This window comes from Plectropomus leopardus, chromosome 19 (genome assembly GCF_008729295.1).
Source record: "Plectropomus leopardus isolate mb chromosome 19, YSFRI_Pleo_2.0, whole genome shotgun sequence".
Taxonomy (NCBI): Eukaryota; Metazoa; Chordata; class Actinopteri; order Perciformes; family Serranidae; genus Plectropomus; species Plectropomus leopardus.
The window spans coordinates 3,139,031-3,166,055 of NC_056481.1; the positions used below are offsets into that span (position 1 = coordinate 3,139,031).

General features: G+C 38.9%; 1 protein-coding gene across 1 annotated transcript in view; it reads left to right on the forward strand.

Moving 5' to 3' along the window:
* LOC121959005 (PH and SEC7 domain-containing protein 1-like) overlaps positions 1–27,025 on the forward strand; it is a 69,266-nt gene that overhangs the window by 16,377 nt on the left and 25,864 nt on the right. The window contains exons 7-11 of the mRNA XM_042508186.1: positions 6,712–6,906; positions 7,510–7,590; positions 8,930–9,042; positions 10,179–10,237; positions 11,841–11,930. Coding sequence (XP_042364120.1) covers positions 6,712–6,906; positions 7,510–7,590; positions 8,930–9,042; positions 10,179–10,237; positions 11,841–11,930 — 538 coding nt within the window. The remainder of the gene's footprint in view (positions 1–6,711; positions 6,907–7,509; positions 7,591–8,929; positions 9,043–10,178; positions 10,238–11,840; positions 11,931–27,025) is intronic.

The following is a 27,025-nucleotide window of genomic DNA, read 5'->3' on the forward strand; positions in this document are numbered from 1 at the left end:
ATTGCTGTTGACAGTATTTTAATTTTAAAAAAAGAAATCCTAAATCCCCTCTGTAAAAACCTTTCGCCAGTATATGTCAACAAAAAGAAACAATGCATTAAATTAAACATTACATTTAAAAAAAAGCTATAATACAAAAACAATTGTCTTAATGTAAATAATGGAAAAGTTTCATGTCTGTTAGTCAAAAGTTTTTATCCTTTGTCTCCCCTAAATTTAAAAAAATACACTCTGAAAGATTAGAAACAGCTTAGCTTGTTCATTTTGCTCTCTTTTCTCCTTACTGAGCGTCTATAAACACAAACTCACATATTTTCCTCCCAACTTCCTGATAAAAACCCCTTTATATGAGAGCCAGATCACAGTGGACCAGCTCAGGTAAATGTTTGCTCAGCCGTGATCTTATCGCACTTTTGTAAGCGGCCCGACTCTGGCAGCCCTGGAGCTGTGGAATCCAGGAGCGAGACGACGAGACAAATATTTCTGAAGTCCATACTTTGATAAAAGTTGGAATTTCAACCCCTCCAGTCCTCTTTCTCCTCCTCTCACATCACCCTTTTCAGTCTGCAGCGTTAGACAGAGGCTCATTGTGCCGAGCTGCCCGGCGGACTGAGAGGGGGCTCGATTATGCGAAGGATACCGTTAAAGCGAGAGGAATTCTCTCAGGACCTCTCGGCTCCTGATGAGACAATGCAAACAGGTGGCGGAGCCTAAAACTGGAGTGCCGGCCTAATCTTACGATTGTGAACGCTCCTGCAGGCCGCGATGAAGCGTGTGCTGTAAACAGAAGCAACAATGGGCTCAGACGTTGACAAAAGGCCGCCAGCTCTCTCCCCTAACACTTTAGAGCCGGGAGGCGCAACTTGCTTTGCTCAGGGGCCACTTTTTTCAAAATGACAGGAGGCCAGGGGCCAGCCGCAGCAGCCATATATATGTTTCAGGGATTTTAGGATATTTCTAGGATTTTGGGACATTTCTCAGATTTTAGGAAGTTTATGGAATTTTAGCAAGTTTACAGGATTTTAGGGTGTTTCTAAGATTTTGGAACATTTTTCAGATTTTAGGACATTTCTAGATATTGTAGGATTTTTGGACGTGTCTGGGATTTTATGATGTTTTAAGGACTTTTGGGCATGTCTAAGATTTTAGAAAGTCAATGGAGTTTTAGCAGTTTCCAGGATTTTAAGACATTTTTAAGATTTTAGGACTTTTCTCAGATTTTAGGACATTTCTAGGATTTTAGCATGTTTTCAAGATTTTAGGAAATTTGTAGCATTTTAGGAAATTTATGGGAATTTAAGACATTTCTAGGATTTTAGGATGTGTCAAGGATTTTAGGATATTCTTGGATTTTAGGATGTTCTTAGGACTTTAGGATGTTTTCAGGATTTTAGGACATTTCTATGATTTCGGGACATATCTGTGATTTTAGGATGTTTATACAATATCAGAAAATTTATAGCATGTTTGGACATATCTAAGATTTAAGGACATTTCTAGGACTTTAGAACTTTTCTAGGATTTTAGCACATCAGGGTCTTAGCTAGGACCTCTGTCGGGGTGTGGGGGATCCTCCACTGGCACTTTTTTTTATAAACAAGCTCTATTTTGATGCTATTTCATGCACTCTGGCTCCTTATGTATAATAAAAGTACAAAAACAATTCCCGGTGTGAATTAGTTTTTTTTATAATGAATTAGAAAATGGTTGGGGGCCACCTGGCCCTGGATTTGGCCTGCGGGCCCTAAATTGAGTATGACCGGTTTAAAGGCACACACCCAGTGGATATGTAAACCTGACACCTTAACGCTTTGTTTTCTCTAAAACAACTTCAATTTGTACACCAAAAGGATGGATGTACCGAGTGTAACTGCAGATGCAGCGAGAGAGACAGTGAGGAATAAATGGAGGGTAGGAAAAGGAAGGGAGGGGGATTTTTAGGCAAGTTTCGTGGCATGCTTTGAATCCAAGGTCAGCAGGGGACAGTGAGTTTACACAGTGGAACAGGGTGGGAGAAAGAGAGAGGGAGGAGTGAAAAGAGGGAACAACAGCAAACAGACTCAGAGGGGAAAACGAAGAAGCAGAGGCACTGCAGGACAAACAGCTCTTTTACTTTGAGGGGGTGAAGGAAGCTCGCTGTGCGGATCGAATGACAGCAAACACAGAGGGACGGAGACACGTGAAGTCTCAGTTTGACTCGAGTGGAGGAATGTCAGAGTCTGCGGGCCTCTCGGGAGGAGCTGCAGGTGTTCCTGTGCGGCGGCGGTGATGCGTTCAGGTTACCAGGCCGGCAGGAGGGGAGGGGGCGGCCGGGGGAGCGGCCTGAGGCGAGGTGGCGTTCAGGGGACAGCAATGAGGACGCCGTCTGTCTTCTGCTGTCATGGTTCAGCCGCAGTCGGTGAGGAGAGGTATTTGGCGATCAGGCGGTCTTGTCACAGGTAGGAACCTGTCTCACCTGTCTGTGTTTGTGGATCAGAAGATTTGAATATAAAATGTTTGTCAGAGGGGAAATTCAAATTGTCTTTTAAGGTGTGCAGAGTGTGTTTGCACGCCTCCAGTTTTATTACAGTATTACTGATACATGCAGAGTAAAAAAGGTTCTGTATTAAAGCTGCAATACTGATCTGCAGATCTGATCTGATCTGGGAAGTAACTTAGTACATTTACTCAAGTAATGTGCAGCTTTTAGGTGTTTGTACTTTACTTGAGTCTTTATCCTCTGAGTCGTTTTTAAAGGTTTTTACTGTTGACCTCTGCCCTCAGATTTTTATTTTAATTTTTAGTGTTTTTTTTTTAATCTTTTTGTTGTTTTAAACTTGTTTCTATTATCTTGTAGTGTTATTCTCTTTATTGTGAACTGCTTGGCCCTTCAGTTTCCTTTGGTATTAATAAAATTAATCTGATCTAATTTAATCTGATCTTTTCATGTCACTTAGTACTTCATTTCAGAGGGGAATATTGTACTTTTCACTACACTTACTACACTACTTACTTACTTTTACAGCAGAAAATACATGATTTGCTTTGATATGATGCTGTACCATATAACTACACAATACTCTGTAAAATCTGACAAGTTGCTTTAACTTCTAGGAAATCTAGGAAACAAATTACCTTAGAAAAGTAAGTAAATATAACCATTAAGTTCAAAGTTTTAAGTTTACTCTCCAAATTTAGCCATATTTATTTAATTTTAAGGGCTTGAAAACGTCTGTGTGGCAATATATATATATATATATATATATATATATATATATATGTATGTATATATATATATAATTGGAGTGCTGTCCTGGTCTTGACTGTACTTAGATTCACTTTGAGGATCCAGCACCCAGTCTCGAAAAGTTTAACCACAAGTGAGGATGTTGTATCTAATTTTGATTTTTACTTTTCCTGTAGCACCATTATACATTTATCCAGTGAAAAGTTTCCAAATATCTATTGTATTCAATGGTTTGGCACCAGATTCATGGTTCCCAGATGATAAATTGGCATGATTTTAGTTTTTTTGACTTCCTCTAGCATCATGATGGTGTTTTCCTCAGTATATTGCTATTAAATTTGGTACTTTTGTTACCCAGACAGTATTTCTTAATGATAAAAGTGATCCCCTGACTCTTCTCCTAGCACCACCAGCAGGTTCACATTTGTGGTTTTGAGCCAAATATTTCAGCAACTATTAGACTGATTGACATTTAATTGTGTACATTCATGACCCCCTGAGGACAAACTGTGCTAACTTTAGAGATCCTAAGACTTTTTATAGAGCGACACCATCAGGACAAAATATGAATTCATATGTGACGAAATACCTGCAAAATAACGACATCCTCATCAGCCTCATCTTAATTGCTTTTTTGTGCTAATTAGCAGCACGCAGTAAACTAAGAGACTGTAAACATAATCCCTACTTAACTACTATATAAGCATGTTAGCTTAGTAAGTTCTGTTGTGCCACAGTACATCCTTGTTCTTTTGTGTTCTTTGTGAAAAAAAGTTGACCTTTGAACCCTTGTAACTTTCTTAGTCGGCTTGTGTTATTAATGACTGTTTGCTCTGGTGTGATTTCGGCTGACTCATTTACAGTGTAAGGTTGTGTAAGTGTGGGAAGCGAAGCCCGGGGACTGTGGGTTTTCTTGGCTTGTTCCTCATGCTGAGAAATCCAAATGAGAGCGCCGCTTGTGCAGGAAGTGTTTCTAGCTTTTTTGACTCTCAGCTGCTGAACTGTCATTGTTTTCTATCGGCCCGGCTGGCGTGACTGGAATCGTCACACAGCTCTCGACGGCATCAATGAAGGTCGGCGTCATGTCGAATTCTAAGTAACTGAACTCAGAGACCTCGTTTCTGTCATCCAGAAACCAGAAAAGTAGTTTTTCTTTCAGCTCAGCGTGACATAACATGCTTAAATTATTATCACAGGATAATTCAGATGTAATAAGTTTGGCACGTCTGAGCTGGTTAAAGCTTTGAAGGGGCTTAATTAGGAAGTGATAACGAGAGCGCGAGAAAACTGGAAAAAGAGATTTGTGAAGTGTGTAATCATGCCAAATGTTGTGTTTGAATATGTAATGATTTAACATACATTCTGTCATACTTAATCAGTGATACTCGACTAACAGCCCGCAAGCCAAATCTGGTCCAGATAGGGTGCCGGGTGCCCCCCAACCATTTTCTAATTCATAAAAAAATAAACTAATTTACACTGGCAGTTGTACTTTTAGTGTACATGAGTATACATGCAGAGTGCATAAAACTGCATCAAAATAGAGCTTGTTTTAAAAAAAGTGCCACTGCCTTGACAGAGGTCCTACCTAAGACCCTAATGTGCTAAAATCCTAGAAATTTCCTAAAATCCAATGTCCTGAAATCCTAAAAAAAATGTCCTACATCCTAGAAACATAATAAAATCCTAAAAATGTCCTAAAATCCAAGAAATGTCCTAAAATCCAGTGCCCTAATATTCTAAAAAAAAAAAAAAAATCCTAAAATCCTACCAACATCTTCAAATCCTAGAAACATCAAGTCAAGTCAACATCATCATAAAGTCCAAGAAATGTCCTAAAGACCAAGAAACCGCCTAAAATTCAAGAAATGTCCTAAAATCCTAAAAAAAAGTTCTAAAATACTAAAATCATCCTAAAATCAGAGAATTGTCCTTAAATCCTACAAACATCTTAAAACCCCAGAAACATCCTTAAATCTGAGAAACATCTGAAAATACTAGAAAGGTTCTAATATGCTGGATAGTCCTATAATTCTGGAATCATCCTTAAATCCTAAAATCCTATCCCGTGAATGGCTCCTGGCTTCCCGTCATTTTGAAAAAGGGGCCCCTAAGCAAAGCAAGCTGAGTCTCTCTGTACTAAATTATTGTGAAAAATGGTCCGTATTTGCACTCATACAGTCTGCTGTCTCTCTTCCATCTCTCCATTTGTCTGTCTTTAAATCCTCTTTTTGTCTTCCTTCTCTGTCCCCTCACCACTTCAAAAAAAATCTCTTTCATTAAAACGATATTTATCTTTCTTTTAAGCTTCTTTCTTCTGATCTGCCTCACTGAGTCCATCTGCCCCTTGTGTATTTTCTCATGTTAAAATGTTTTGTACGGCTGGAAACTGTGATTTAAGATCGGCGCCGCACAGATCAGATATTAGTATTGTTAAATTATTGATACACTGGATTTATTAGTTTTATTATTATATCACCATCATTCTTTGTTCCTCCTTTTATCCCGTTCGCTCTTTCCTTTTCAATTATTTACAAATCTATGTCCCATCTGTCCCGCTTTCTACTCCTGGAGCCAAAATATTCATTTCCCATCTTTTCCTTTTTCCTTTTTCCTTTTTACATCTTTTTTTCTGTCACCTATTTGTGTCTGATTCTTAATTCTTAAGTACATTTACTCAAGTACTGTACTCAAGAGCCAATTTGAAGTATTTATACTGTACTGATGATTTCTATTTTACGCATCTTTGTACTAATATTCCACCTGGACTGAGAGGTAAATATTGCACATTTTACGTCACCACGTTTGTCTTTCAGCTTTAGATATGTTAGTACAAGCATATGATGATCTTATAGAATATGATGCATTGCTGCAGATTAAACTCACAAACAGTATTAAAAGGAGCAAGGCCGTAATTTGGTTTAACATTGAGGAGGACATATGAAACAAGAATATTTTGAGCGTCAAACACTTAAAGGGATTTTCAACCAGCTTTGTATCAAAACAGTGTCGGTCTTAGTATGGATAAACTGTGGTAAACTAACTTTCCCCTGAAATTAGCAGGATGACGAGCTAGTTGGACCAAAATCCGACCAAACGGTAAAACTGGGCAGTGCTGATCGAATGTAAATCAAGATTTTGTTACTGCATGGCCTATTTCTCTCTGTTTCCAGAGACTTGTTTTAGTGCACTGTTTAGCTGTAATAGCGAGGGTTTGTGAACAGGAAGTGGGCGCCACACTGCTTCCAGCTCGGTAAAATACGGCGGCTTAAATGAACTGCAATCAAACAGCAAAACTTTTTTATTTAAAATAAAAATGCTTCTTTAATTTCCTGCAGTGACAGTCTAGTGACTTTAAATAGGCCTACATTAAGGCTTTGACTGCAGGACTTTTACTTTTTTAACTTATTTTTTTTTTAGGTTTTACAACCCATGCTTAAGGAAATGATTCTTATTTTAATCACTTATCATTTCTGCCCTCTCAGCAGGGACAAGGCCCGTCTGGCGACCGATTCGGAGCTGGACCAGGACCTCAGTGACCGGCTGGGTCTGGGCAGCAGCGAGACTCTCACCAACGGCAGCCACCGAGCCGACGTGGCCGCCGCCAGACGCTTGGCCAAACGTCTCTTCAACTTGGACGGATTCAGAAAATCCGATGTGGCGCGACACCTCAGCAAGAAGTGAGCTGCTGTTATTGTTATTGTTATTTTGGCATATTGTAGTGCTTATTCTCATAACCGCCATCCCAAACACCCTCACAATCACCCCAAATAATAGTACTGCTGCCACACTAACAGTAACAAGCTATAGCACTCCTCTTCACCCACATGTGAAGCACTGTAAAACTGTAAAGAACAATCTCCTCTCTGCTGCATCTTATGTTTATTTGATGAGTGCTAACCTACTGCTGCACATTCAGTTTCCTGTATATTTACTGCACGCCGCTTTACATCCTGCCTACAAAGTGTTTTACATCATCTGCATTCTTGCAGCGCCGCTCGATCAGCTGTCCGTCTGTCAGCTGCTTGCTGGTGCTGATGAGAAAAAAATTGGGATTAAAGGGTTTCCTCACTGACAGATGCACTCTGGGAATCCCCTCCTTTTTTTGGCCTCTGTTTTACATCTCCAGCTGACTGACTGACTGACTGACAGCCCAAACTGAGGCCATTCGCCGAGCTGAGAAAGCCAGCTTTTGAATGTGATTGACATTTTGCGCTAGAGTTTTTGGCTTTTTTTGGGTTTATTTTTCCTAAAATGATATTTTCCATCTTGTCTGTCTACAGTAATGACTTCAGCCGTATGGTAGCAGAAGAGTATCTGAGTTTCTTCAACTTCACAGGCCTCGCTGTGGACCAGGCGTTACGGTGAGAACACAAAGTACAATAATGCAATTTTATACACATGTAAGTGCAACACAAATTCAAGATATATCTTAGGCAAAGTCAAGAAAAGACTAAAATATTCCTGGCTGTTTATCACATGAAACAATCACTAAATGTAGACAAGAGTGTATTCTTATGGATAAAGAATGGCTGTTTACATTAAATTTTAAACTGGGGCTCTGGTCTAATTGTGTGTTATCTGACCCTCACAAGCCATTGTTTGTAGTACAGGAAAAACTGCACTGATTTTGATTTTATCTTTGTTTGGATGCAGGAGAAAGTCTCCACTGTTGAACACTGCTCTCTGGAGGGCAGCTTTGGTGTTGCATTTGGACTAAAATCACAGTTTGTGCAGTATAGTAGAGATTCATGCTGCGTTTCCTTGGCTTCATTTTTATTCTTTTTACTTATAACTGTTGTAATTTTACTGAGCATTAAACACAATCATGTGCAGACACTCTTTTACTATTTGTAATTTATTGTAAGTACACTTGGATCTGTCACTTAAGTAAAAGCAGTAACGCAGCAGTACTACAATGTAAAAAATATTTGTACTTTCCAAAAATGTATTTAAAAGTACAGACATATTAGTAAAATGCACTCAAAATTCATTATTATTATTAATTTACTTATTTTGACACATATTTCACTTTCTGTTTTTTGTACATCATGTTGTATTTTTAAATATATAAGTGCATGAAAGCAATAAACATGTTTAAAAAAAAGCTCTCAAAATAATAAGAGCCTTTTATGAAGACCTCTCTCATATATTATTATTATTATTTTTTTATTATTATTATTATTATTATTATTATTATTACTTGTGCATTATCACATTAGCATTTAAGCAGCATTTTAATGTTGCAGCAGGTTGAGGTGGAGATAATATTAACTGTTTTATATCTTTATTTTTAATTCTGTTGGAATACTTCATATTTTGTGGGTTGTAAAAAAAAAGAAGTTGCAAGTGCAGCTGTTAGACAATAAAATGTAGTAGAAAGTACAATATTTTCCTGTGAGATGTAGTGAAATAGAATAGTGTAAAATACCATGAAATGGAAATACTCATGTAAAATAAGTACCTTAAAAATTGCACAGCTCTTGATTTATTTCACTGAGATACTAAATTACTAATAATTACATTTAATTACACAACTTTATGTGACTGGATACAAAAAACTCACCTTAATTGGTAAAATGGAGATCATACATAGCAATTTTAAAAAATGCGTATTTTTTGTCTTTTCGATATTGTTATTTTTCCATTTTGGATAAATGTAAATAAAACAAGATGTACTAAAGTGTGCGTTTGTTTGTGCAGGACTTTCCTCAGACAGTTTGCTCTGATGGGGGAGACTCAGGAGAGAGAGAGGGTGCTCTCACACTTTTCTAAACGATACTGGGACTGCAACCCAAAAATCATACCATCAGAGGGTGAGTGCTGATCAACAGTTTCTCTTACTAACAGCTACGGAAAAATCGATATTTCAAATGTTGTCGGGGACCAAAAACAGCTAAAAGAAAGTGACTGTAATGTGTACTGGGTCGCGGTTTCAAGGCCACCCACTGCGGAGCTCCTTGAAACCGCCTACTGAACTGCTAACGGCTAACAGGGCGGCTAACGCTTGTTAACGGAAATCTCCACTTTTAGAAAGAGATGAAGAAACAAGCTGAAAAATTATTAAAATTCTATAACTCCGAGGTTATTTTTTTAAAAATACCACAAATAATCCCATCACTTTGTTTTAGTACAGACAGAGGCAGTCAAATATGTCGAAATTACTTTATCAATCGGACAGGTAGGTTGGCTTTGCCTAGCTATCGTTAGCTGGTTAGCTGTTAGCTGTTTGCTAATGAACATAAAGGTCTGTTGATGTCGAAAATACTCACTACAGTTCATCTCAGCACCTTTTAAACTAGCTTGAATTGAAATGCTTGGCTAACTCTTAAAAATGGTACATTTAAATAATTTTGTTTAATTTATTTTTGTGCTATGACTGCAGTGCTAGGCTAGTAAAAGCTAACAGCATATATGCAAATAGCATTGTTTACTTTTTAGCTAATTCATTTCAAAGAATTGACACAAGGACTTTTAACTTTTTTTGGCATTTATGTATAAGTCAAAAGTTAAAAAGTAGTTTTAGTGAGAACACCAGAAAGTCACGAAATTTTATAATCACTTTTTCCAAGCATGGGAATCAGAAAAAAATCATTGAAAGTTTTGGAAAAGTCATGTGATAGTTCACTCTGCTCTCATTCTGAGAGACTGAGAGACTGCTAATGCCACCAGAACCAAAAACCAAAGCAGAGTTTGTGTACATGAAAACCTTGGCAGTTTGGCAAATAACCCTTTTCTGCTTCTGTCACTGTAAATCTAAATTTGTTGATGCGTGTTGTTTACCATCATGTATCGCTCCTTTTGTGTATGCCAGCTGGTGGAAATTATGTGTGAAATATATTTTGGGATCTTAAAAAGTCATGGCAAAGTTAAAAAAAAAATTGTGCATGAAAATGTGTGACAACTCTGTGATTTAACAGATGGAGCTCACTTGCTGTTTTTCATCCTGTAGATGCAGTTCACACTCTCACCTGTGCCCTCATGCTGCTGAACACAGATCTACACGGCCAGGTGAGTTATAACTACCATCTGGTGACATTCATGTGTACATTTATGTGCAGAAGAAAAGTGAAGGTAATGTTACTGCAGGTGTCAGACAAAGGAAAAATAAAAGCTGTAGATTTTAATTCTCCTCGAGTGCACTTTTGATTCACTCTGGAGTTTTAGGAGTATAAACCTGATCACCAGCTGATCTGCAGGTCCACCCGCTGAGCTTCTTTCACATCATTAATGAGCTACTTTTATAGTCAGAGCCTCCCTTTGTAAATGTGGGCCGCTCTTCTCAGCGATAGCGCAGCTCTGCGGATGAATGATTAATTAAAGTGGCTGCAGAGGTGACTGGATAGGGGATCAGCTCCTTTAGGGAGCAACAAATCAGGAGAAAGTTAAAAAAAAATGTGAGCAGATACGCTATAAGACTTTGTTGTGATTGTAATCCTCATCATGATTATCACAGTGAGAGAGGGCTGATTGATACAGGCTGTGACTTTTTAAATGTTTTGATTAATCCAGTAATTATTTCTAAAAATGGGAGAACATTGTGAAAAATCATACCTTTGCTGAGACCAATTCGACATCCTCAGATTTGTTTTGCCAAACAAACAGACTTAAGTTCTACTTAAAATGATGAAAAATCTAAAACAGCTTTTTAGTCATGTACGTGTACACAGATTAGAGATTTGACTGGTTAAAATTGCTCTCAAAGTAACACATATTTCCAAGAACAATTTACATAATGATAAAAACAGATATACAGTTCAAAACACGACAAAAAAGCTGAACAAAAATAAACATAGGACCACTTTCACATACAAGCAGGTGACAAAATAAGTACATATTTATATATGTTTATGAAAAACAACAGTGAATATCAGTGTCCTGATCGCGAGCTGTAAAAGCCCTCAAACTCAGTCGATAATAATTGAATGAATACGTTTGCATTGGAGTCACGACTGTGCTGCTTCTCCAGTTTTAACATTAGTGTTAGCTAACAGATGCTAATTAATAAATGGGGTATTTCACCAAATGGCAAATAGTAGCAAATTTAGCTGATAAAAGCTAGGCTACCAACGTGTTCAAGACAGAAAATGCAGATACTTTAATTTTACTTACATCTATAAATGAAATTCTTCTTCTTCTTCTTCTTCTCCTCCGGAAATAGACGACACATTGCATTGTAGCATGCTGGAGTGAGATATATGGTTAATCGTAAAATCAGATTTGCTGTGCATTGTGGGTATTTACAGTGCACTATTTAGTGGATAAAATTAACTGCTGAGAAATCAAACAACAATACAAAATGGCAAACTGTATTATTCACTATTTCCGTGATAGGAAACAGTTTTGAACACAGCTTCTGTCACATCCTCTTCTATGTGCTCCTCAATTGTCGCTGCTACGGTAGCCCAGAATGGACAAACCAAACACTGGCTTCCAATAGGACCATTCGCATTTTTGCGTCAGCCACTGTAGTTCTCTTACATGCTGGGCACACAGGCGAATTTTCTGCCCTGTTGGCTGCTTGATGATACTAAATCTTACACACTGAACTTATATGTAAAAGATCTGTCCGTACACGTAAGTATGAAATAAAACTAATATTCTCTTTTGACAGAACATCGGTAAGAGGATGTCGTGCACGCAGTTCATTGGCAACCTGGAAGGACTGAACGAAGGCCAAGATTTTCACAAGGATCTGCTTAAAGTAAGTCGAAAATAGCACACACACACACACACACACATGCTGTCATGCACAGACACACATCCCGAATGAGAGCGCGCAGCTTGTGTGTGCCAGCTTTGTATTGTCCCTCAGATCTGTGCGACTGAGCCTGGCTGTCTGGCCTGCGCTCGCTGCCAGCTGGCATTCACCTCTCCTCCAGAGGCCTCCAATCAGAGGCCTGCCTGGGCCCGCCACTTCCTGGTACACTCCAGCTACTGCGCGGGCTGAAAGACTAATTGTTATGTGATCTGGGGACGAGGAGACGTAGCCAGGCCTCGGGGTATCTGTGCGTGACTTCGGCAGCATTAGATTAGGCTATTAGCTTAACCCAGTTGAGTTCGGCCGCAATAGATGGTGAACCAGCAGCCGGGGTTCAGACGGAGGCCTGGGGACACATGATGTGGCGATATAACCCAATCAGAGCAGGCTGCCTGTCCATCGGTGCGCCTAATGATGGTGTCGTTGATTAGTTTTGTCTGCAGAGTGGTCCGTCAACATGCCACAGGGCCCTGGAGTGCAACTCAACAAGTTGTAATGGGGAATTTATAATGCATGAGAGAGAGAGAGAGAGAGAGGGGCCACGTCCGTCTGCTGAAACGAGCTCTGAAATGAAAAGCTGTTATTAAGATAGTATCCATGCTGCAGCCATGTGACCGCAAGCAAAGCGAAGCAGAGAAACAGTCCCACAGATGTGCATTAGCTGTTTTATTAATGCTCGTATAGATCCAGGAACAGTCTTCTTAATCATGCCTTCCACTTTCAACAAGCTCTTTTATTCTCTTTCGCTCTCACTGATGCTCCTTCTCACCCTCCAGCTACACTCTCCTCTCCTCTCCTTCCCTTGTTCTCTGATTCTCTAAATGTTCGGCAGGCACACTTACTTGCTCCTTATCTCGGCTCTGTTAAGCTCCCGTGCAGTTTAATCTCCATCTCTAGACTGTGTCTCGCTGCCACCTTTATCTGCACCCGTTCACCTCTGCCCGGCTCTGCCTCCCGTCTCCTGACCCGCCGTCTCTGCTCTGTCCTAAAGCTCTCCGTCCTCATTTCCTTTCTTTTGCTCTCCTGGATTGTGTTGCACCAGATATCCATAAAACCATGACTAAGTTTGGGCATTGTATTTTTTCTAAGGTCCTATATAGTTGCTATAAAAGTGAAGAAACTTAGATTTTCCCTGGAAGAGTCCCTTTATTCTGTTGAAAAAATGTGGAGACCTTTCCTAAATTGTATTGATTCTCGCCTCACTGTGACAGAATGAGACTGGTGTAGGGTATGTTGTGTAAAGCCTTGTGCTGCGTTCACAGGCAAGTTGGAAGTTGATAAATTTTCTGACTTCTAATCTAAATATTTTTGCATCTGCTCAGGGGAACATGGATGCCCATAGAGAACTTGTGTTTGTTTGGCTAGCCTCTGAACGTCAGAAATAGTAGTTTTTGTGATGCAACTTATTGTACATTTTGTGAAACGTAAATCTCCTCTCAGTACCTGTACCTTTCCTTTCTTATTTTATCCTCTCCTCCAGTGTTCTCCTTTGTCTCCCCATCATTTCCTGCAACAAAATAAGATCCATTCCTCCCCTTCTCTATTCTTGTATCCCTCATTTCCTCCACTCATTCTCCTTCTCTCCCATTTCCCCTCTCGTGTCTGGTATCTGTGTTTGTGTGTGCTGTAAATACATTAGGAATGAGCCTGAGAAATCCCTCACGCTGTCTCATTTTCTCCCCGGTGCTCCTTCTGCACAGCAACAACACACACATGTACTGGATATCTCACACATTGTCACGGACTCAGCACTTGTTTCCTCTGTCACCATTTTTGCAACAACATCACAGCGACCATTGTGCTCTCGTCACATCTTCGCTTCTTTTCTCCGCCGTCCTTCTGTCCCTCTTTCCTTCCTTTATCTCTTTAAACTTTGAAGTGGTTTATATCAATCTTCTCCAGCATTTTCATCTCACTCTTTGGAGTGTAGCCTTAATTTATTCCTTTCACACCATCTCGAGGTTTATTTTCACATCTGTCTTTTAGGGATGCTCGATTTTGGCAAAAATAATAATTCTGATTGTTGTGATTGAAATTAAAATCACGATTATTTAACAATTATTTAACATGGTTACTCATCAGCTTTGAGAACATCATGCACTTATTAAACACTAACCGCCACTTTGCCTGCAAAGTGAAATATTACTATCACAACTTTTGAATGGATTGCTATGAGATTTTGAGCATACATTCATGTTCCCCAGAGGATGAACCTGATGACTTTTGTGAACATCTCACTCTTTCTGAAATGCCACCAGCTGGTTGAAATTTGTGATTTCGAGTGAAATGTCTCAACAACCACTAGATAGAGACATAATAATGATTCAGAGAGGTCAAAGCAGACTGATTTTGGGAATCATTTAACTTTCTGTAGCTCGAGCAGGTCAGATTTGTCCAACACTTTGGTATATGGCCAAATAAATACAAAATAAGGATTTATACAAACTTTATTAACAAACTCAGTTTAAATAATTAACTTTTTTTTGGTGTTTCCCATAAGTATTTTCAAGTCCTTTTTTCACTCTGTGATTATTGTGGCCAAAATTATACATAATAATAATATTTTCATGATTTCTACAGAAAATTTTGAAAGTAATAATCAAGATTGTAATGCAGTCAGTGAAATTCAGCTTTAGCTTTTTTTGTTGTACATGTTGTCTCTTTTTTTGTCAGTCGTATTACACTCAAAATATGATTTTAGGGCGGCGGAAAGAAAGTCTGTGACCATAACTGTACAAAAACGTGCAAACAGAGCAATGACACTTGGGCAGCGAGAAGGCAAACAGATGGTGTTGGGGGAGGGAGACAAAGCATGAACATAAAGAAACGATTTAAGAGGAGCAGGAGTATTTACACAATATTACTGTATGGGTATTTTTAACACGATTTCAGTATTTCATTTTTAGATATAACGGTTATCGTCAGTACCGGTATATAGCAACTCTCCTAGCCTTTTTTCAAAATAACTAACAGAATTTTACACAGTGAATGACGCATTTCTGGCAGTCACAAAGGTCTGCATTTGCTTAAAGTTGGATCAAAGTCAAAGCTCTGCATCAACACGAGCTTCATCCATCATAACGCTCAATACAATGTGATTATTTAAGACTGCGCCATATGTTGACGCTGTACTCTGAGGGACAGGAGACACTGCTGAGCCCTGTAGCTAAAACAGAAATCAGCTGCTTGCTGGACTGGAAAATAACGAGAGGGGCTTTGCATCCCCACGACACCTCCTGCCACCTCTCTCCCTCAGGTACACTGCCCTCCTCTTTCTTCACCTCTTCCTTTCTTTTTATATTTTCAGTCTTTTTTTCTGTCTTTTTTCTTCAACTACTCATCATCTCAATGCCACTAATTCTTCCTCTCTCATTCATTCCCTCTCTCTCCACCAGTTCAGCTTCTTTGTGATTAAACCTTGTGATATGTTTCCCATTACCGCCACAATAGAGGAGGAAAATAGAGCAATCTCCTGAACTGAGTGTGTGAAGCTTTGGCTTCAAAACCCTCTCTTATAGTTGACGTCATACCCATAAAGGACTTGGCTTTTTAGGATTTTTTATTATTGCATTTTCATCTTTATAATGGCAGGAAATTTGAGGAGATAAATTAGGAACTTATATGTTATTCTTGACCAAATATAAAATGAACATGTCACATAAAACATGAAGGTGCAGGGTCTAAAAAGAAAGAGATACTTTGAATGTTGGTGTGAAGTTTCTACCAAAATTCATCAGAAATTTTAAAATAATTTCCAGAAAATTAGCAAAAAAAAAAGGATTTTTTGTGCATTTCTATTCACTGCAGCATTGATTCATGTGTTAATTTCAAGCCATATTTTCTTTAACATCATAGAAGGTTGATTGCAGCAGTTTTTTATTAACCCTTAGATATTTTTTGACACATTTTACGTGCTTTTCATTCTTCATCTTTTGAGAATTTGTGGCTGTGATCATGCATGTGGCATACATTTTGGCAAGATTGTGTATTTTTTTTTTTTTAATTTCCCGCTCCTACAGTAAGTCTAAAATACACTGTGTAAACAAAACTGTTATATTCATATTCTTAAGTGCAAAAAAATGCACCTCTGAAACCCATTTAAACTGCATTTTTTTACACCATCAAAGCATAAAAACATGCATTGTATTATTTCTGGGTGTCATTCTGGCCTTTTGACCTGGAACGCTGCACAGACTGTACATGCAGCACATGTCCGTTTGAGTACTGATGCTTGTTTGTCTCAATCAGCGTGTTCTCGTTCCAGGTTTCATAATGAGGCAATAAACTGTTTTAATGCACTCCGGAGGATATTTCCTCCCGCAGTTACACACACCAGACGATCGCTCAGCGGAGACGTGACAGCTGACGGGCTGCTGAGTCCAGGCACAGAGGCCAGTCGACAGCACCGTCACTCTCCATCATAAACATGTTATATACGCAGTAGACAGACACATCTTTGTTCTTATTGGAGGCCCAGGATAATTCTGGTTTATTTCAATATTAAGTATTTTCTAATAACATTGTACTAACCCGGTTAATTTCTAAAATCCCGGAACAACAGTAAAAAGAAATCAGACTGGTTACACAATCACTCAGGTTAGCCAGATTTATTTGGAAGAGAAAAAAAGGCAAACTGTAAAACTTTTACCCACATTCTCAGTTGCAAATATCGAGGACAGCTTACAGACATAAATTATTTGTTTTGACCTACTGTGCTGTTTCACTTCCTTTAAAAAAAAACTTTAAAGTGCAGCCAAAGTTTATAAGACGGCAAACTGAACATCCAACAACTTGAGTCTAAACACAGCAGACAACAGGAGTGTTTACAACAGTAAACACGAAAATGGCATCAAACTTTGAAGTAGTTAATATGGTGTAGTATATTTCTTCATACTAGAGAATATTTGAATGTTAGCCTAAATGTTTAAATATTAAATTGATGGTTGCCACAGGGAAGTTTTTTTGAGCTAGAAAACTTTATTGTCCAGTCACGGCCAGAAACGAGCAACGTTACGGTGGCTGTAATCGATTATGTGCTGTCACTGCATCGATGCAGAATCGTCCACATTCGCATCACGATGCATCTTAGAAACTTTTTATTTGAACACACGTATTGCACACTGTACATATGACTTTTTACTGCTGGGTGTAAAATATTCAGTGTAAAATACCGCCAAATTGCAGTCATCTTTCCAGCTAATGTTACACTATTTAACAGAAATCTTTGTTCCACTTTAGAGCAGCAGATGCAAAACCTGCTACAGTTTTAGAGCGGTGAAGAGGAAGTGATTTCTGATAAAACCATTGCTGTTTACTTGGGTGTGAAACATCTGTAAGTCTTTTAATAAATTATGTGGTATCAGATCTGTGCATAAACTAGCCTACTTGACGATACCCAATCCAGCACTTTGGGAAATATTAAAGGCTTTGTATTGGAGATAGTTAGCTGAGCACAGAGACTTGAAGCAAATTTACTATGTTTTGGTCATTTATCTATTTATTTTCTAAGATTATTTTGGGATTTTCCTCAGGAAAGAGGGGACAACATGCAGCAAACAGTCCTTGTTTGTAATCGAGCTCAAACTGCTGCTGCGCCCCATATCGTGTTTGTTTAACCGAAACAAAAATCAGTAATTCAGTGTTTTATGGTACATTATGTGCCAAACTATTTCTCCGCTCTAAGCAGTTGCCAGGCAACCATCAGAAATTACTGCTCAGAGCGGAGACATAGTCCGTCACATGACCTCCCATTAAACGGTGGGTTAAACAAACAGGATGTTGATTAGAAAACTTTGGGTGTTGGTACCTTTGGACAGAGACGAGCTAGATGTCCTCCTCTGTTTCCAGTCTTTGTGCTAAGCTAAGCTAACCGAATATTGAGTGAAGGTTCATATTTTTTTTTTTTTATTTTTTTTTTTTATTCATGTTTTTATCAGACAACAGAGCATAAGAATCATTGACTACAACAATCATTACATCCATACAGTCAGCTCTCTGTCCTTATTTTTTTTTTGGTTTTGAATAAGCAAAACAAACAGAACTACATAACAGCTAGCACAAAAAAAAAAAAAAAAAAAAAAAAAAAAACACAAACAAACAAACAAAAACAAAGTGCCTACAAACTTAACTTGACATCTGGGTATACTTGACTCGTGACTTTCACATCCAATACAGAATATACCTAACTCACAATATCTCACAAAGCAGATGCATCCTCTAAATATTGCAAAAAGGGACCCCAGACTTGGTTAAAGACATCTTCTCTCCCCTTAACTCTATAAGTTACCTGTTCATATAAAGCCATTTTGGTCATTTGTTCAGTCCATTCTTTAAAACAACAATCAATAGATGACTTCCAGTGCCTTAATATTATCCTACAGCCTGTTGTGGTGGCTAGACGCACCCATATTCTCTGTCTTCCAGTTAGATTTATGTTATCTGGTAAAAGACCCAAGATACACAAAGCTGGCGACTTAGAAACATTAATATGAAAAAGACCATTCAAGAGCTTAATGATCCCATCCCATAAGTGATCATTTGTGAAGGTTCATATTAACCAAAATCTTATCATCTAACTCTCCACTGGAAATAAAATGTATTTACCAAAAATGATTTAATTATTTGAAGCCAGAGCAGATTCCGTTTGATTTATTTAAAACAATATAGGGAAGGGACAATAAACAACTTAACAAGACATGGCCCAAAAATAAGCAAAAAATAAAAATAAAAATTTTAAGTTACATGAAAATTACCTGAAAATAGGCAAAAAAACAAACGAGATAATCACCTAAAAAGTGCTGAAAGTAAAAAAAATATGTATTTATTTTATTTTTTCTGTAACATCATTTTAAATATAAAATCATTTTTCACAGATAATTTTATAATCCTCCCCTCTTTTTTAAATATAATTTTTAGGTAATTATTTTTTTCATCTTTTACTCGTTTCTTGTAATTTTTAGGACATTTCTTGCCAATTTAGTTTGTGCCTTTTTCCCCATGTTTTCAGAAAAAAAATTAAAACAATTTTCTCAGATTTCAAAGGGTCGAATTGCTTGTGAAATGCATCTTAAAGCATCACAAGAAAACTGGTGTCGATCTAAGTTTCAAAAGATTAAGAACTTGACTTGTAAAAACTACAAATCAGTCAAAACAAGAAACAAAGAAATTAGGCCAACATTTTCTTTCCGGGTGTATTTTTGTGAATCAGGAGGCACACTGCACTGTAGTTCTTACAGTTGTTGTTTATTTATTCATTTATTTGCTTGCTTACTCATTTCTGTCAGAGACTTTGTCAGCTGTTTTTGCAGCACTGCAGTATTTGGACTAAATGTGTCCATAACTGATGAGTGGCTCAGTGTTTGGGCAGCAGCCACTAAAAGAAATGATTAAGACTTGTGGTCCCAGCGCCACAGTAAGCTGTTAAGCTTCATGCTCCTTTACACCAGCGTGCACGGCAAACATAGCTGCTGTGTAGCTGCTGCAGCTCCCTGCAGAGCGGGAAGCGCTGGCTGTCGGCCCAAACTGGTGCTTTGGAGGAAACTTTGCTCCTTTATTGTGAGGCTCAGAGATGCATCGGTTTGAACTCCTTCTCTCTCTCCTCAGCGCTGCTCAGAGCTCAGAGCTTGAAGTGGGAGCTAATGATGCACTGAAGTAGGTTACCAGCCCGCATTAAAGCAAGAGAACAAATTCTGCTGAAATGAAAATGTTGTACAGCTCAATCAAGACGCCCGGACGGCGCTCTTCAACAGTAATTAGGCGCAGTGATGTTATCGATTGCGTGGCAGCATCGATGGCGAGGGAAAAGACAGATGACTTATATGTTTTTGTAAATGAGGGAGAAGAAATCGTTCTCGAGTGTGTCGCTGCTGTCGATCTGGCAGCGGACGCCAATGTGTCTGAAATCTGCACGGGAGCTCTGGTGCCAGAGCTCGCCGGCCTCGCCAGCCCGGGCAAAGACAAGCAGGTCATTTTTAAGGAGGGAGAGAAAAAAGACAGACAGATGCTGCTTTTACTCATATTATTACTAATTTACATTTTCAATGTATGCAGAGAGGAAATGTTCAAACAGCAATACATGCCATTTTTTTAAAGAACAATTGCAGAATTGTTGTGATATATCTTCTGTCTCTGTGCCATAGAGCTCCACTGTTGAGAAACTGTTAAAACACAGTCACAACACACACATCAGTGAGTCAGACTGCACTGAGTGACATGTTCCTTCATCACCATGAACACACACACTGTAGTTTATTTTGACTCAGTCCCACAAACACTGTCCTGCTGACACAAATAATCAACAGAGCAAAAAATGTGGATTGATGCGCTGCTGAGAAAAGTCCCCAACAAATGCACTATTTCCTCCCGATTGAGCAATATTTGCTTGAAACTACTGCGTGGAACGAATGGAGCCTGTGTTACAGAAAATGCTCATTTCTGGAGTGTTTTTGCATTTCACTGCTGAGAGATCAACTGTAAGTAAAACAGTGCAGCTGTCCTTCTCTGGTCTGTAAACAAAAATCTGACGGTGCAGTACACTAAAGCGGGAACGGTGGAAAATGATTTTTGCTCATATTGATCCCAGTTAATTAATCCAATGTTACAGCAGTTTGTCAAGTTAGAAAACTCACCTGATAAACGAAGGCGTTGTTTTTTTGATTATCTTGTTTTGAAAATCAAGAGAAGCCAAATTTCAAAGCCAAAATAAAATCTGATTAATCGTTCAACATAGTGTTTTACTATATGTTCGAAAGTATTTTTATCTTTATTTTTATTTTTATTTTGCAAATGTAAAAAGAAAACAAATAAAACAAATGAGCCTTACAGCGAGTGCAGTGAACAAAAACAAAAGCACAGACACAAAAGAAAAAGGCCCACCCAAAACCTATACATACATCTCAATAACAAAGAATAAACTCAAACTTAAACATTATGTGTTCAAAAAGGAGTATGAAGAAGAACACACAATGTCTTGGCTCATAACAGTTTCTTGGCATATTGTGGATGAGAAATAAATTACACAAATGTCAATAATGTAATGTTAATGTAATGCTCTGTCACAACACTGTGACCTTTCATAATTACTGAATTGCTGCTTGTGCTTTTTTATACAGGCACATCGGACTGATTAAAATCCACACATAAAAACGCACATTGTGGCACTAAAGCACTTTAATTTGATAGTTTCAACGACTTAAGTTTCAGTAGCCTGTATGCAGATTTGTTGACATTTACACAACAAAAGTGTTAGCTTTTGCTTTGGGTCAGTGTGAATGTGAATCTGTGGTCAGCTGCCTAAACGCTGTGGGGAGAAACACTCGCCTTTCAATCTGGTTTTGTCTCATTCTGCTAATCAGCAATTGGGATATTTAACTTTAACAATGTTGAGAAACATTTGACACAAATCATTGTCCACTGAGCTTTACTAACAGGGCTCACCGTTCTCCAGCTGACACAGAGCAACTGCTGTGCTGCGTAACGTTTCTGAGGACTCACATCCCAGAATTTCTGTTCCACATATGCAAGTAGTTAAATAAATAGACTACTTTCACTGTTCGGGTCTCAGGGTGTACAAAATATACAGTGCATGAATTGAAACAGAAATGCAAACTCTCATGACTGCATAAAACGTGGCCCCAAATACAAATCTCACACATTTTTACTATGAAAATAAAAAACAAAAACACGGTGGTGCATTTGAAGGAGCAGGGTCAGAGAGAGACGTAGTAAAAGAGAAAGACAGCGTGTGACGAAGAGACAGCTGCTGAGGTCAGCAGAGACGTGCAGCCGTGAATCGTCTCCCCGAGCTGTCTGGACTCGTCATGAGGGACAGAGGGAGACTTTTAGGCAGGACGTGAAATATTGAGCGGGACGGAGAAACTGACAGCAGACGGGGAGACTGATTGAGGGCAGAAGGTCGCAAAAACACAGATTATTTTAGCTGTTTGTTTTTTTTAAACTGTCATTTTGGCTGGGTTTTGGGAAGCAGGTGTTCTTTGTTGTGCAGTTTGAGTAATTCTGGGTTAACCCTTTAAAACCTGAGCAATTTGGTTTGATTTCTTTCAAAAACATGGGAAGATGGAACAAGCAACAACACATGGCCGAAAAAAAAGTTACAAGAAAATTACTTAAAAATGTGCAAAAAAACAACAGACAAGAAAACAACATGAAAAAATGCAGAAAATTAAAAAAAAAAAAAAAAAAATTAAATAATTGCAAATGAAAAATAAAATTATTGTCATTACAAATATAATTTCTGGGACATTATTCTAATAATTCTTCTCTCTTTTTAAAACAGATTTTTCTGCAGTTTTCTTGTCACCTTTTACTAATTTCTAGCGATTTGCGGGACAAGTTGGTCATTGCCTTTTTTGGAAAGAAATCAAACCACTTTGTCCAGGTTTCAAGGGTTTAAATAGCTTGTGTAATTCGCCTGAACGCAGCACAAGAAAACCGATGTCAGTCTAGGTTTTAAAGGGTTAAGTACTTTGTTGAGAGGAACCTCGATGGTTTTCTTGGGATTCAACCTCTAAACTTCAAGCTGCTGCCCACAGAGTGTAAGGGAGGACAGATAAGACAAAGACAGACAGTGACAGGGACTCACACTGAAGCGTCCCCTCCTCCTGTAACATGCTGTCGTCTTCGTGCAGGTTGTTTTGGGTTTTCAGTCAGAGTGAGCTCCTCTCCCCCCCGGCTCTCCGATGTTCCTATCTTTCCCCTCCCGGTAGAGTCGCCACTCGCCAACGTGTCCGTCCTGACGCCGCATGTCAAAAGACAGACGCTTGTCATGAGGGAGGAAATGTTTCTCTGTCACAGCACCCATCAAACTTTCATTATAACGTTTTAAATTTAGCAAAGGACATAAAATACAGAACAGGAGCGGCAGGATGAGGCTGTCGATTGGATCCAAACATTCCCAGGTGCAGTTCATTACATAACGGTTTAAGCGAATTAAGTTTTTAAAACTGAGAGAGAAAAAAGTAGAGCTTAAAGTTTGAGGGCTGGAACAATCCCGTTTTATCCAAGATTTTTCACGGTGGTGAAATGTAATTAAGTATATTTAATTATCTTGATTTGTAAATTTAAGTTTAAATTAATTGGTGTACATATTTTTATAATTTTATTTTATTTTATGTCACTGTTTTTGCACCATAATTTTTCAATCATACTTAGCACCTTGTTTTTAAATTAATTTACATTTTAGTATTTTTCTATTTGTAATTATTTTTTTACTATTGTATTGTGCTTTAGCTGCTTATATTGTATCTCATAGCTTTCCCCAATATCTTATCTTAATGAAGTATTTCACTTGAGTATAAATAAACTTGAGTATTTTCATATATGCAGCTTTTTTCTTGAACATTTCAGAGGTAAATATTGGACTTTTTTTCTGCGCTACAGTTGTCTGAAGCTTGAGTCATCTGTCAGATTACAGAAAGACACGGGGACAGACATCAAATTAACTCCAGTGGAGAGATCAATGGACAAAATGTGTCTTAACAGTACTTCATGGTATACCTTTAAGTACCGTTTATTGTCCTTTGCAGTTTAACCACAGACTCTCGTTTTGATTCATTTTTGGTTGGCACTTGATGTTCACATGATGAAGACGTTCAAAATCTTAAAATAACCTCATGTTTCATTTTAAAACAGTTGAGGATATATACCGGATAACCCTGTGAAACTGGGCTCTGAACCTTTGGGTTTGTTTTGATTATAGATGTAAAAATCGGTGCGATCGATGCCCCGCGGTCTGTGATGGACACAGTCATTAAATGTCCGGTCACACTCCTGTAGCTCACATTGTTACTCACTCTCGAGTCAATAACTCTATTTGACCGATTTCTCTGGGGGAAACACCTCACTCGTTTGTCTTGTAAGCAAAGGTTTCTGTCAGACGCTCGTTTTTCTCCACGGCCTCCTTTCTCTTCCCCGTTCTCACTTTCATTACGGTGAGGTTTTAGGAATCACAAGAGTTGGCTCCATGTCAGGTTTTAATGGCTCTTAAAGCGTTTGTTTCTGGATTTATTGCAGAGGTTATGCTTGGTTGCTTTTTGAATTTGATTTTGGAGTGGGAATAGTTTAACTGAATGCAGAAAGAAAATATTGGAGGTTTAACATTTGTAATCACTTAAAAATGCCATAAATCTGCCTGCTGTGATGAAGCAGTTTGTGTTGGCATGTTGCTGATTACTGTGAGGCTTTTAAGGATGCTTTAAATCACAAACACACGAGTCATCAGAGGCATTTGAACAGAATAAAAGGACAAATACGAATGTAGTTGAATAATTATGATTGTTTGTAGATCATTTAAAGGAATAGAAAAAGATCAATCAAGCATGTTTTAGGCATATTTTGTATCAAAAGATACAATATCATTTCAAATAAGTCTGGCTTTTTAAGACTGTTTGTGTTCTGTGATGCAAAATAAATTAATTAATTAATTTAAAAAAAATTCAGATAAAGTTGATTTAGTGTGTTTTAACATATTTTGATGATTAATGGGATAATATTGTGAGTAACAATTATTTTTAGGCAGGTTTTATCATGTAATTAAATTTTCTTATCACACCATGCCCATTTAAAGGTCGTGTCTGTGCATGAAATTATTTTTATATAAAAAAATGGGTAACATGACATCTTGTAATATGAAGTCGTCATTCATATTACTTACATTTTAGCGTCTTTCAGCTCTGTGTTTTGGATTTTACCGGCTGCTTTGTGTAACAGCTGAATTCACTTGAATTCATGCAGCTGTTTGATAAATGAACAACTTTTTATTGCAAAGGCAAATTTGAACCTAAAATTGAACAGTATATTAAATCTTAATAATTTAAAATGTATACTATGCAGGACTTTCCTAATAAAAGACATAAAGAAGTAATAATAAGGTTGCTTTTGGCCCCAAAATAATTACTTGATATGAGTTTAGCAGCTCTGTGATTGACGGGTCGCCAAACCCAGCAGCCTCACTGCACCCAAATCTTGTTTGCAAAAAATAAAAAAATTAAATCATCTAAATCCCTCTATAAACACTAATTTTTGCATTTTTTCCAGTGTGATGGTTCAACAAAATAAGATATAACATATGAATTTGTAAGTTTAAGCTTTAGGTAGCTGTTTTGTGTTTTGTGTTGTATTTTTATTTTTTATTTTGGACATCCAGCAAGTCTTAATGCGTGAGGCTAATCACATCGTCACTGTAGCTTTGTGCTTTGCACATAGACCTGAAACTGACTTCACTGAAAGCTCATATGCCTTCGTCCCAAAATTTTGCACTATTCCTTTAATCCACAGTGCTGCTAAAAACCCACACCTGTCTGCACACACCTTTCCTCTGAGCTGCCGATTCTTTGTTCCTCCCTCCTCTCACCTCACCAGCCTCCCTCTCAAGACCACCACTGAATACTAATTTACCATCACGGGTGTATTTTTAAAAAAGCGTGCATGTGTGTAACCTCGCCTGCATGTGTGTGTGTGTGTGTGTGTGTAGATGAGGCAGACTGTGATTTGCTGGCGATGACTGAGAGAAGGAGGGAGGGAGGGAGGGAGGTACGCATTGACGAAGCGAAGGCAGAGAGAGGCAGAGAGAGGGAGAGCACCGTCCCTATCTGCTTCTTTTTCTCTCTGCGACTCAGGCAGCCAGCTCTCCGCTCCTCCACCTCCTCCTCCGCAGAGGCGGCAGCAGGGAGAAAGACCGGATTGGATGTACAGATTGCAACAGATAGATAAACCACATCCACACACAAAGACAAGGAAGGCATGAAGACAGCGGCAGCAGCAGGAGAGCGGCGTTTTTCCCCCCGCTGAGTGAACGATGATGGCAAGAGACTGAAACCAAAGACAGAAGTGGATCACAGAGGAGGGGGTACAAGATGACAGCGGACCTCCGCACATGGACGGACAGCAGGAGGAAGAAGTGATCACACAAACTGATGGTGTCCATTTTACAGAGGGAACCTTCAACGCCAAATCTCTCTTCATCCGCCTCTTTTTTTGTAGTATTTTAATTTGTATTTTTGGGTTTGTGACGAAATCGAGCGTGCTCTTTTGGATTCCCTGCTCTGAAGTCCGAAGGCGGCCGTCCCTCCCTCCCACCCCTCCGCATCTCCTATTGTGTTTTTTTTATTAGCCGAACTGTTTGTGTTCAAGCTTATTGTACGCTTGTGTGTGTGTTTTTTACCTTCCGCATTTTGCACCCATCTGTTTCACGCTGGCTGTCCGTTCACACCTCTGCCAGTGTTTCATACCATCTGTGAGAGTGTCAGGGTCCCTCTGTGTGTGTGTGTGTGTGTGTGTGTGTGTCTGTGTGTGTCTGTGTGTGTGTGTGATTGTGTGCAGGTTCAAGGATTTGTGTTGTCATTGGCTGTCGCTGAAAGGCGGCAGCTGGACAGGTGTCACCTTTGGGTAACTTGGCAGAGCCTCCAATCCCGCTGAGATCACGCAGAGTGTGTTTGCTCACCTGGAGAAATTACACACTTTATTCCCCATTAAACTTCAGCATTTGAAGAGAAGTGCTGGATTTACTGCCACCTGCAGAAGAAAGTCTCGCCTCCTTGAGTCGCAGCACCGGAGTCGTTTCTGCACATGTATAATATATGGCTGCCTTATCAATAATTCAGAGACATGTGGACGCCCCGGTGTTGCCTGGTGGGCGTTGATCACTCGGGTGAGACTGTTGGGGTTTGATGCCTGCTGATCGCCGCTGACAGCAGCTTGATGATGTGTTGCCTCCCTCCGCTGATCGCTGGCTGCTTTCTCTAACAGCTGAATTCACTTCCAGCTGTCTGTTGGCACATCAGCATCACTACTGGGCAGCATCCAGGTCGCTTCACGCTTTGTATCTCTTTGGATCAACTTGTCCTCCGCTGCAGGACTTTGAAAGACTGACTCATTCGGGCTGGTTTTGAATGTCCAGAGTCGTCTCTGAGCATGATTGGTGTTAACAGCCTGCACTCGGCGGGGCGCCTACGCTCACGCTCTCTCTGCACCGTGCGCTACGGAAGGGACTTCCGGATGATGGACCCGTTCCGATATCCCAG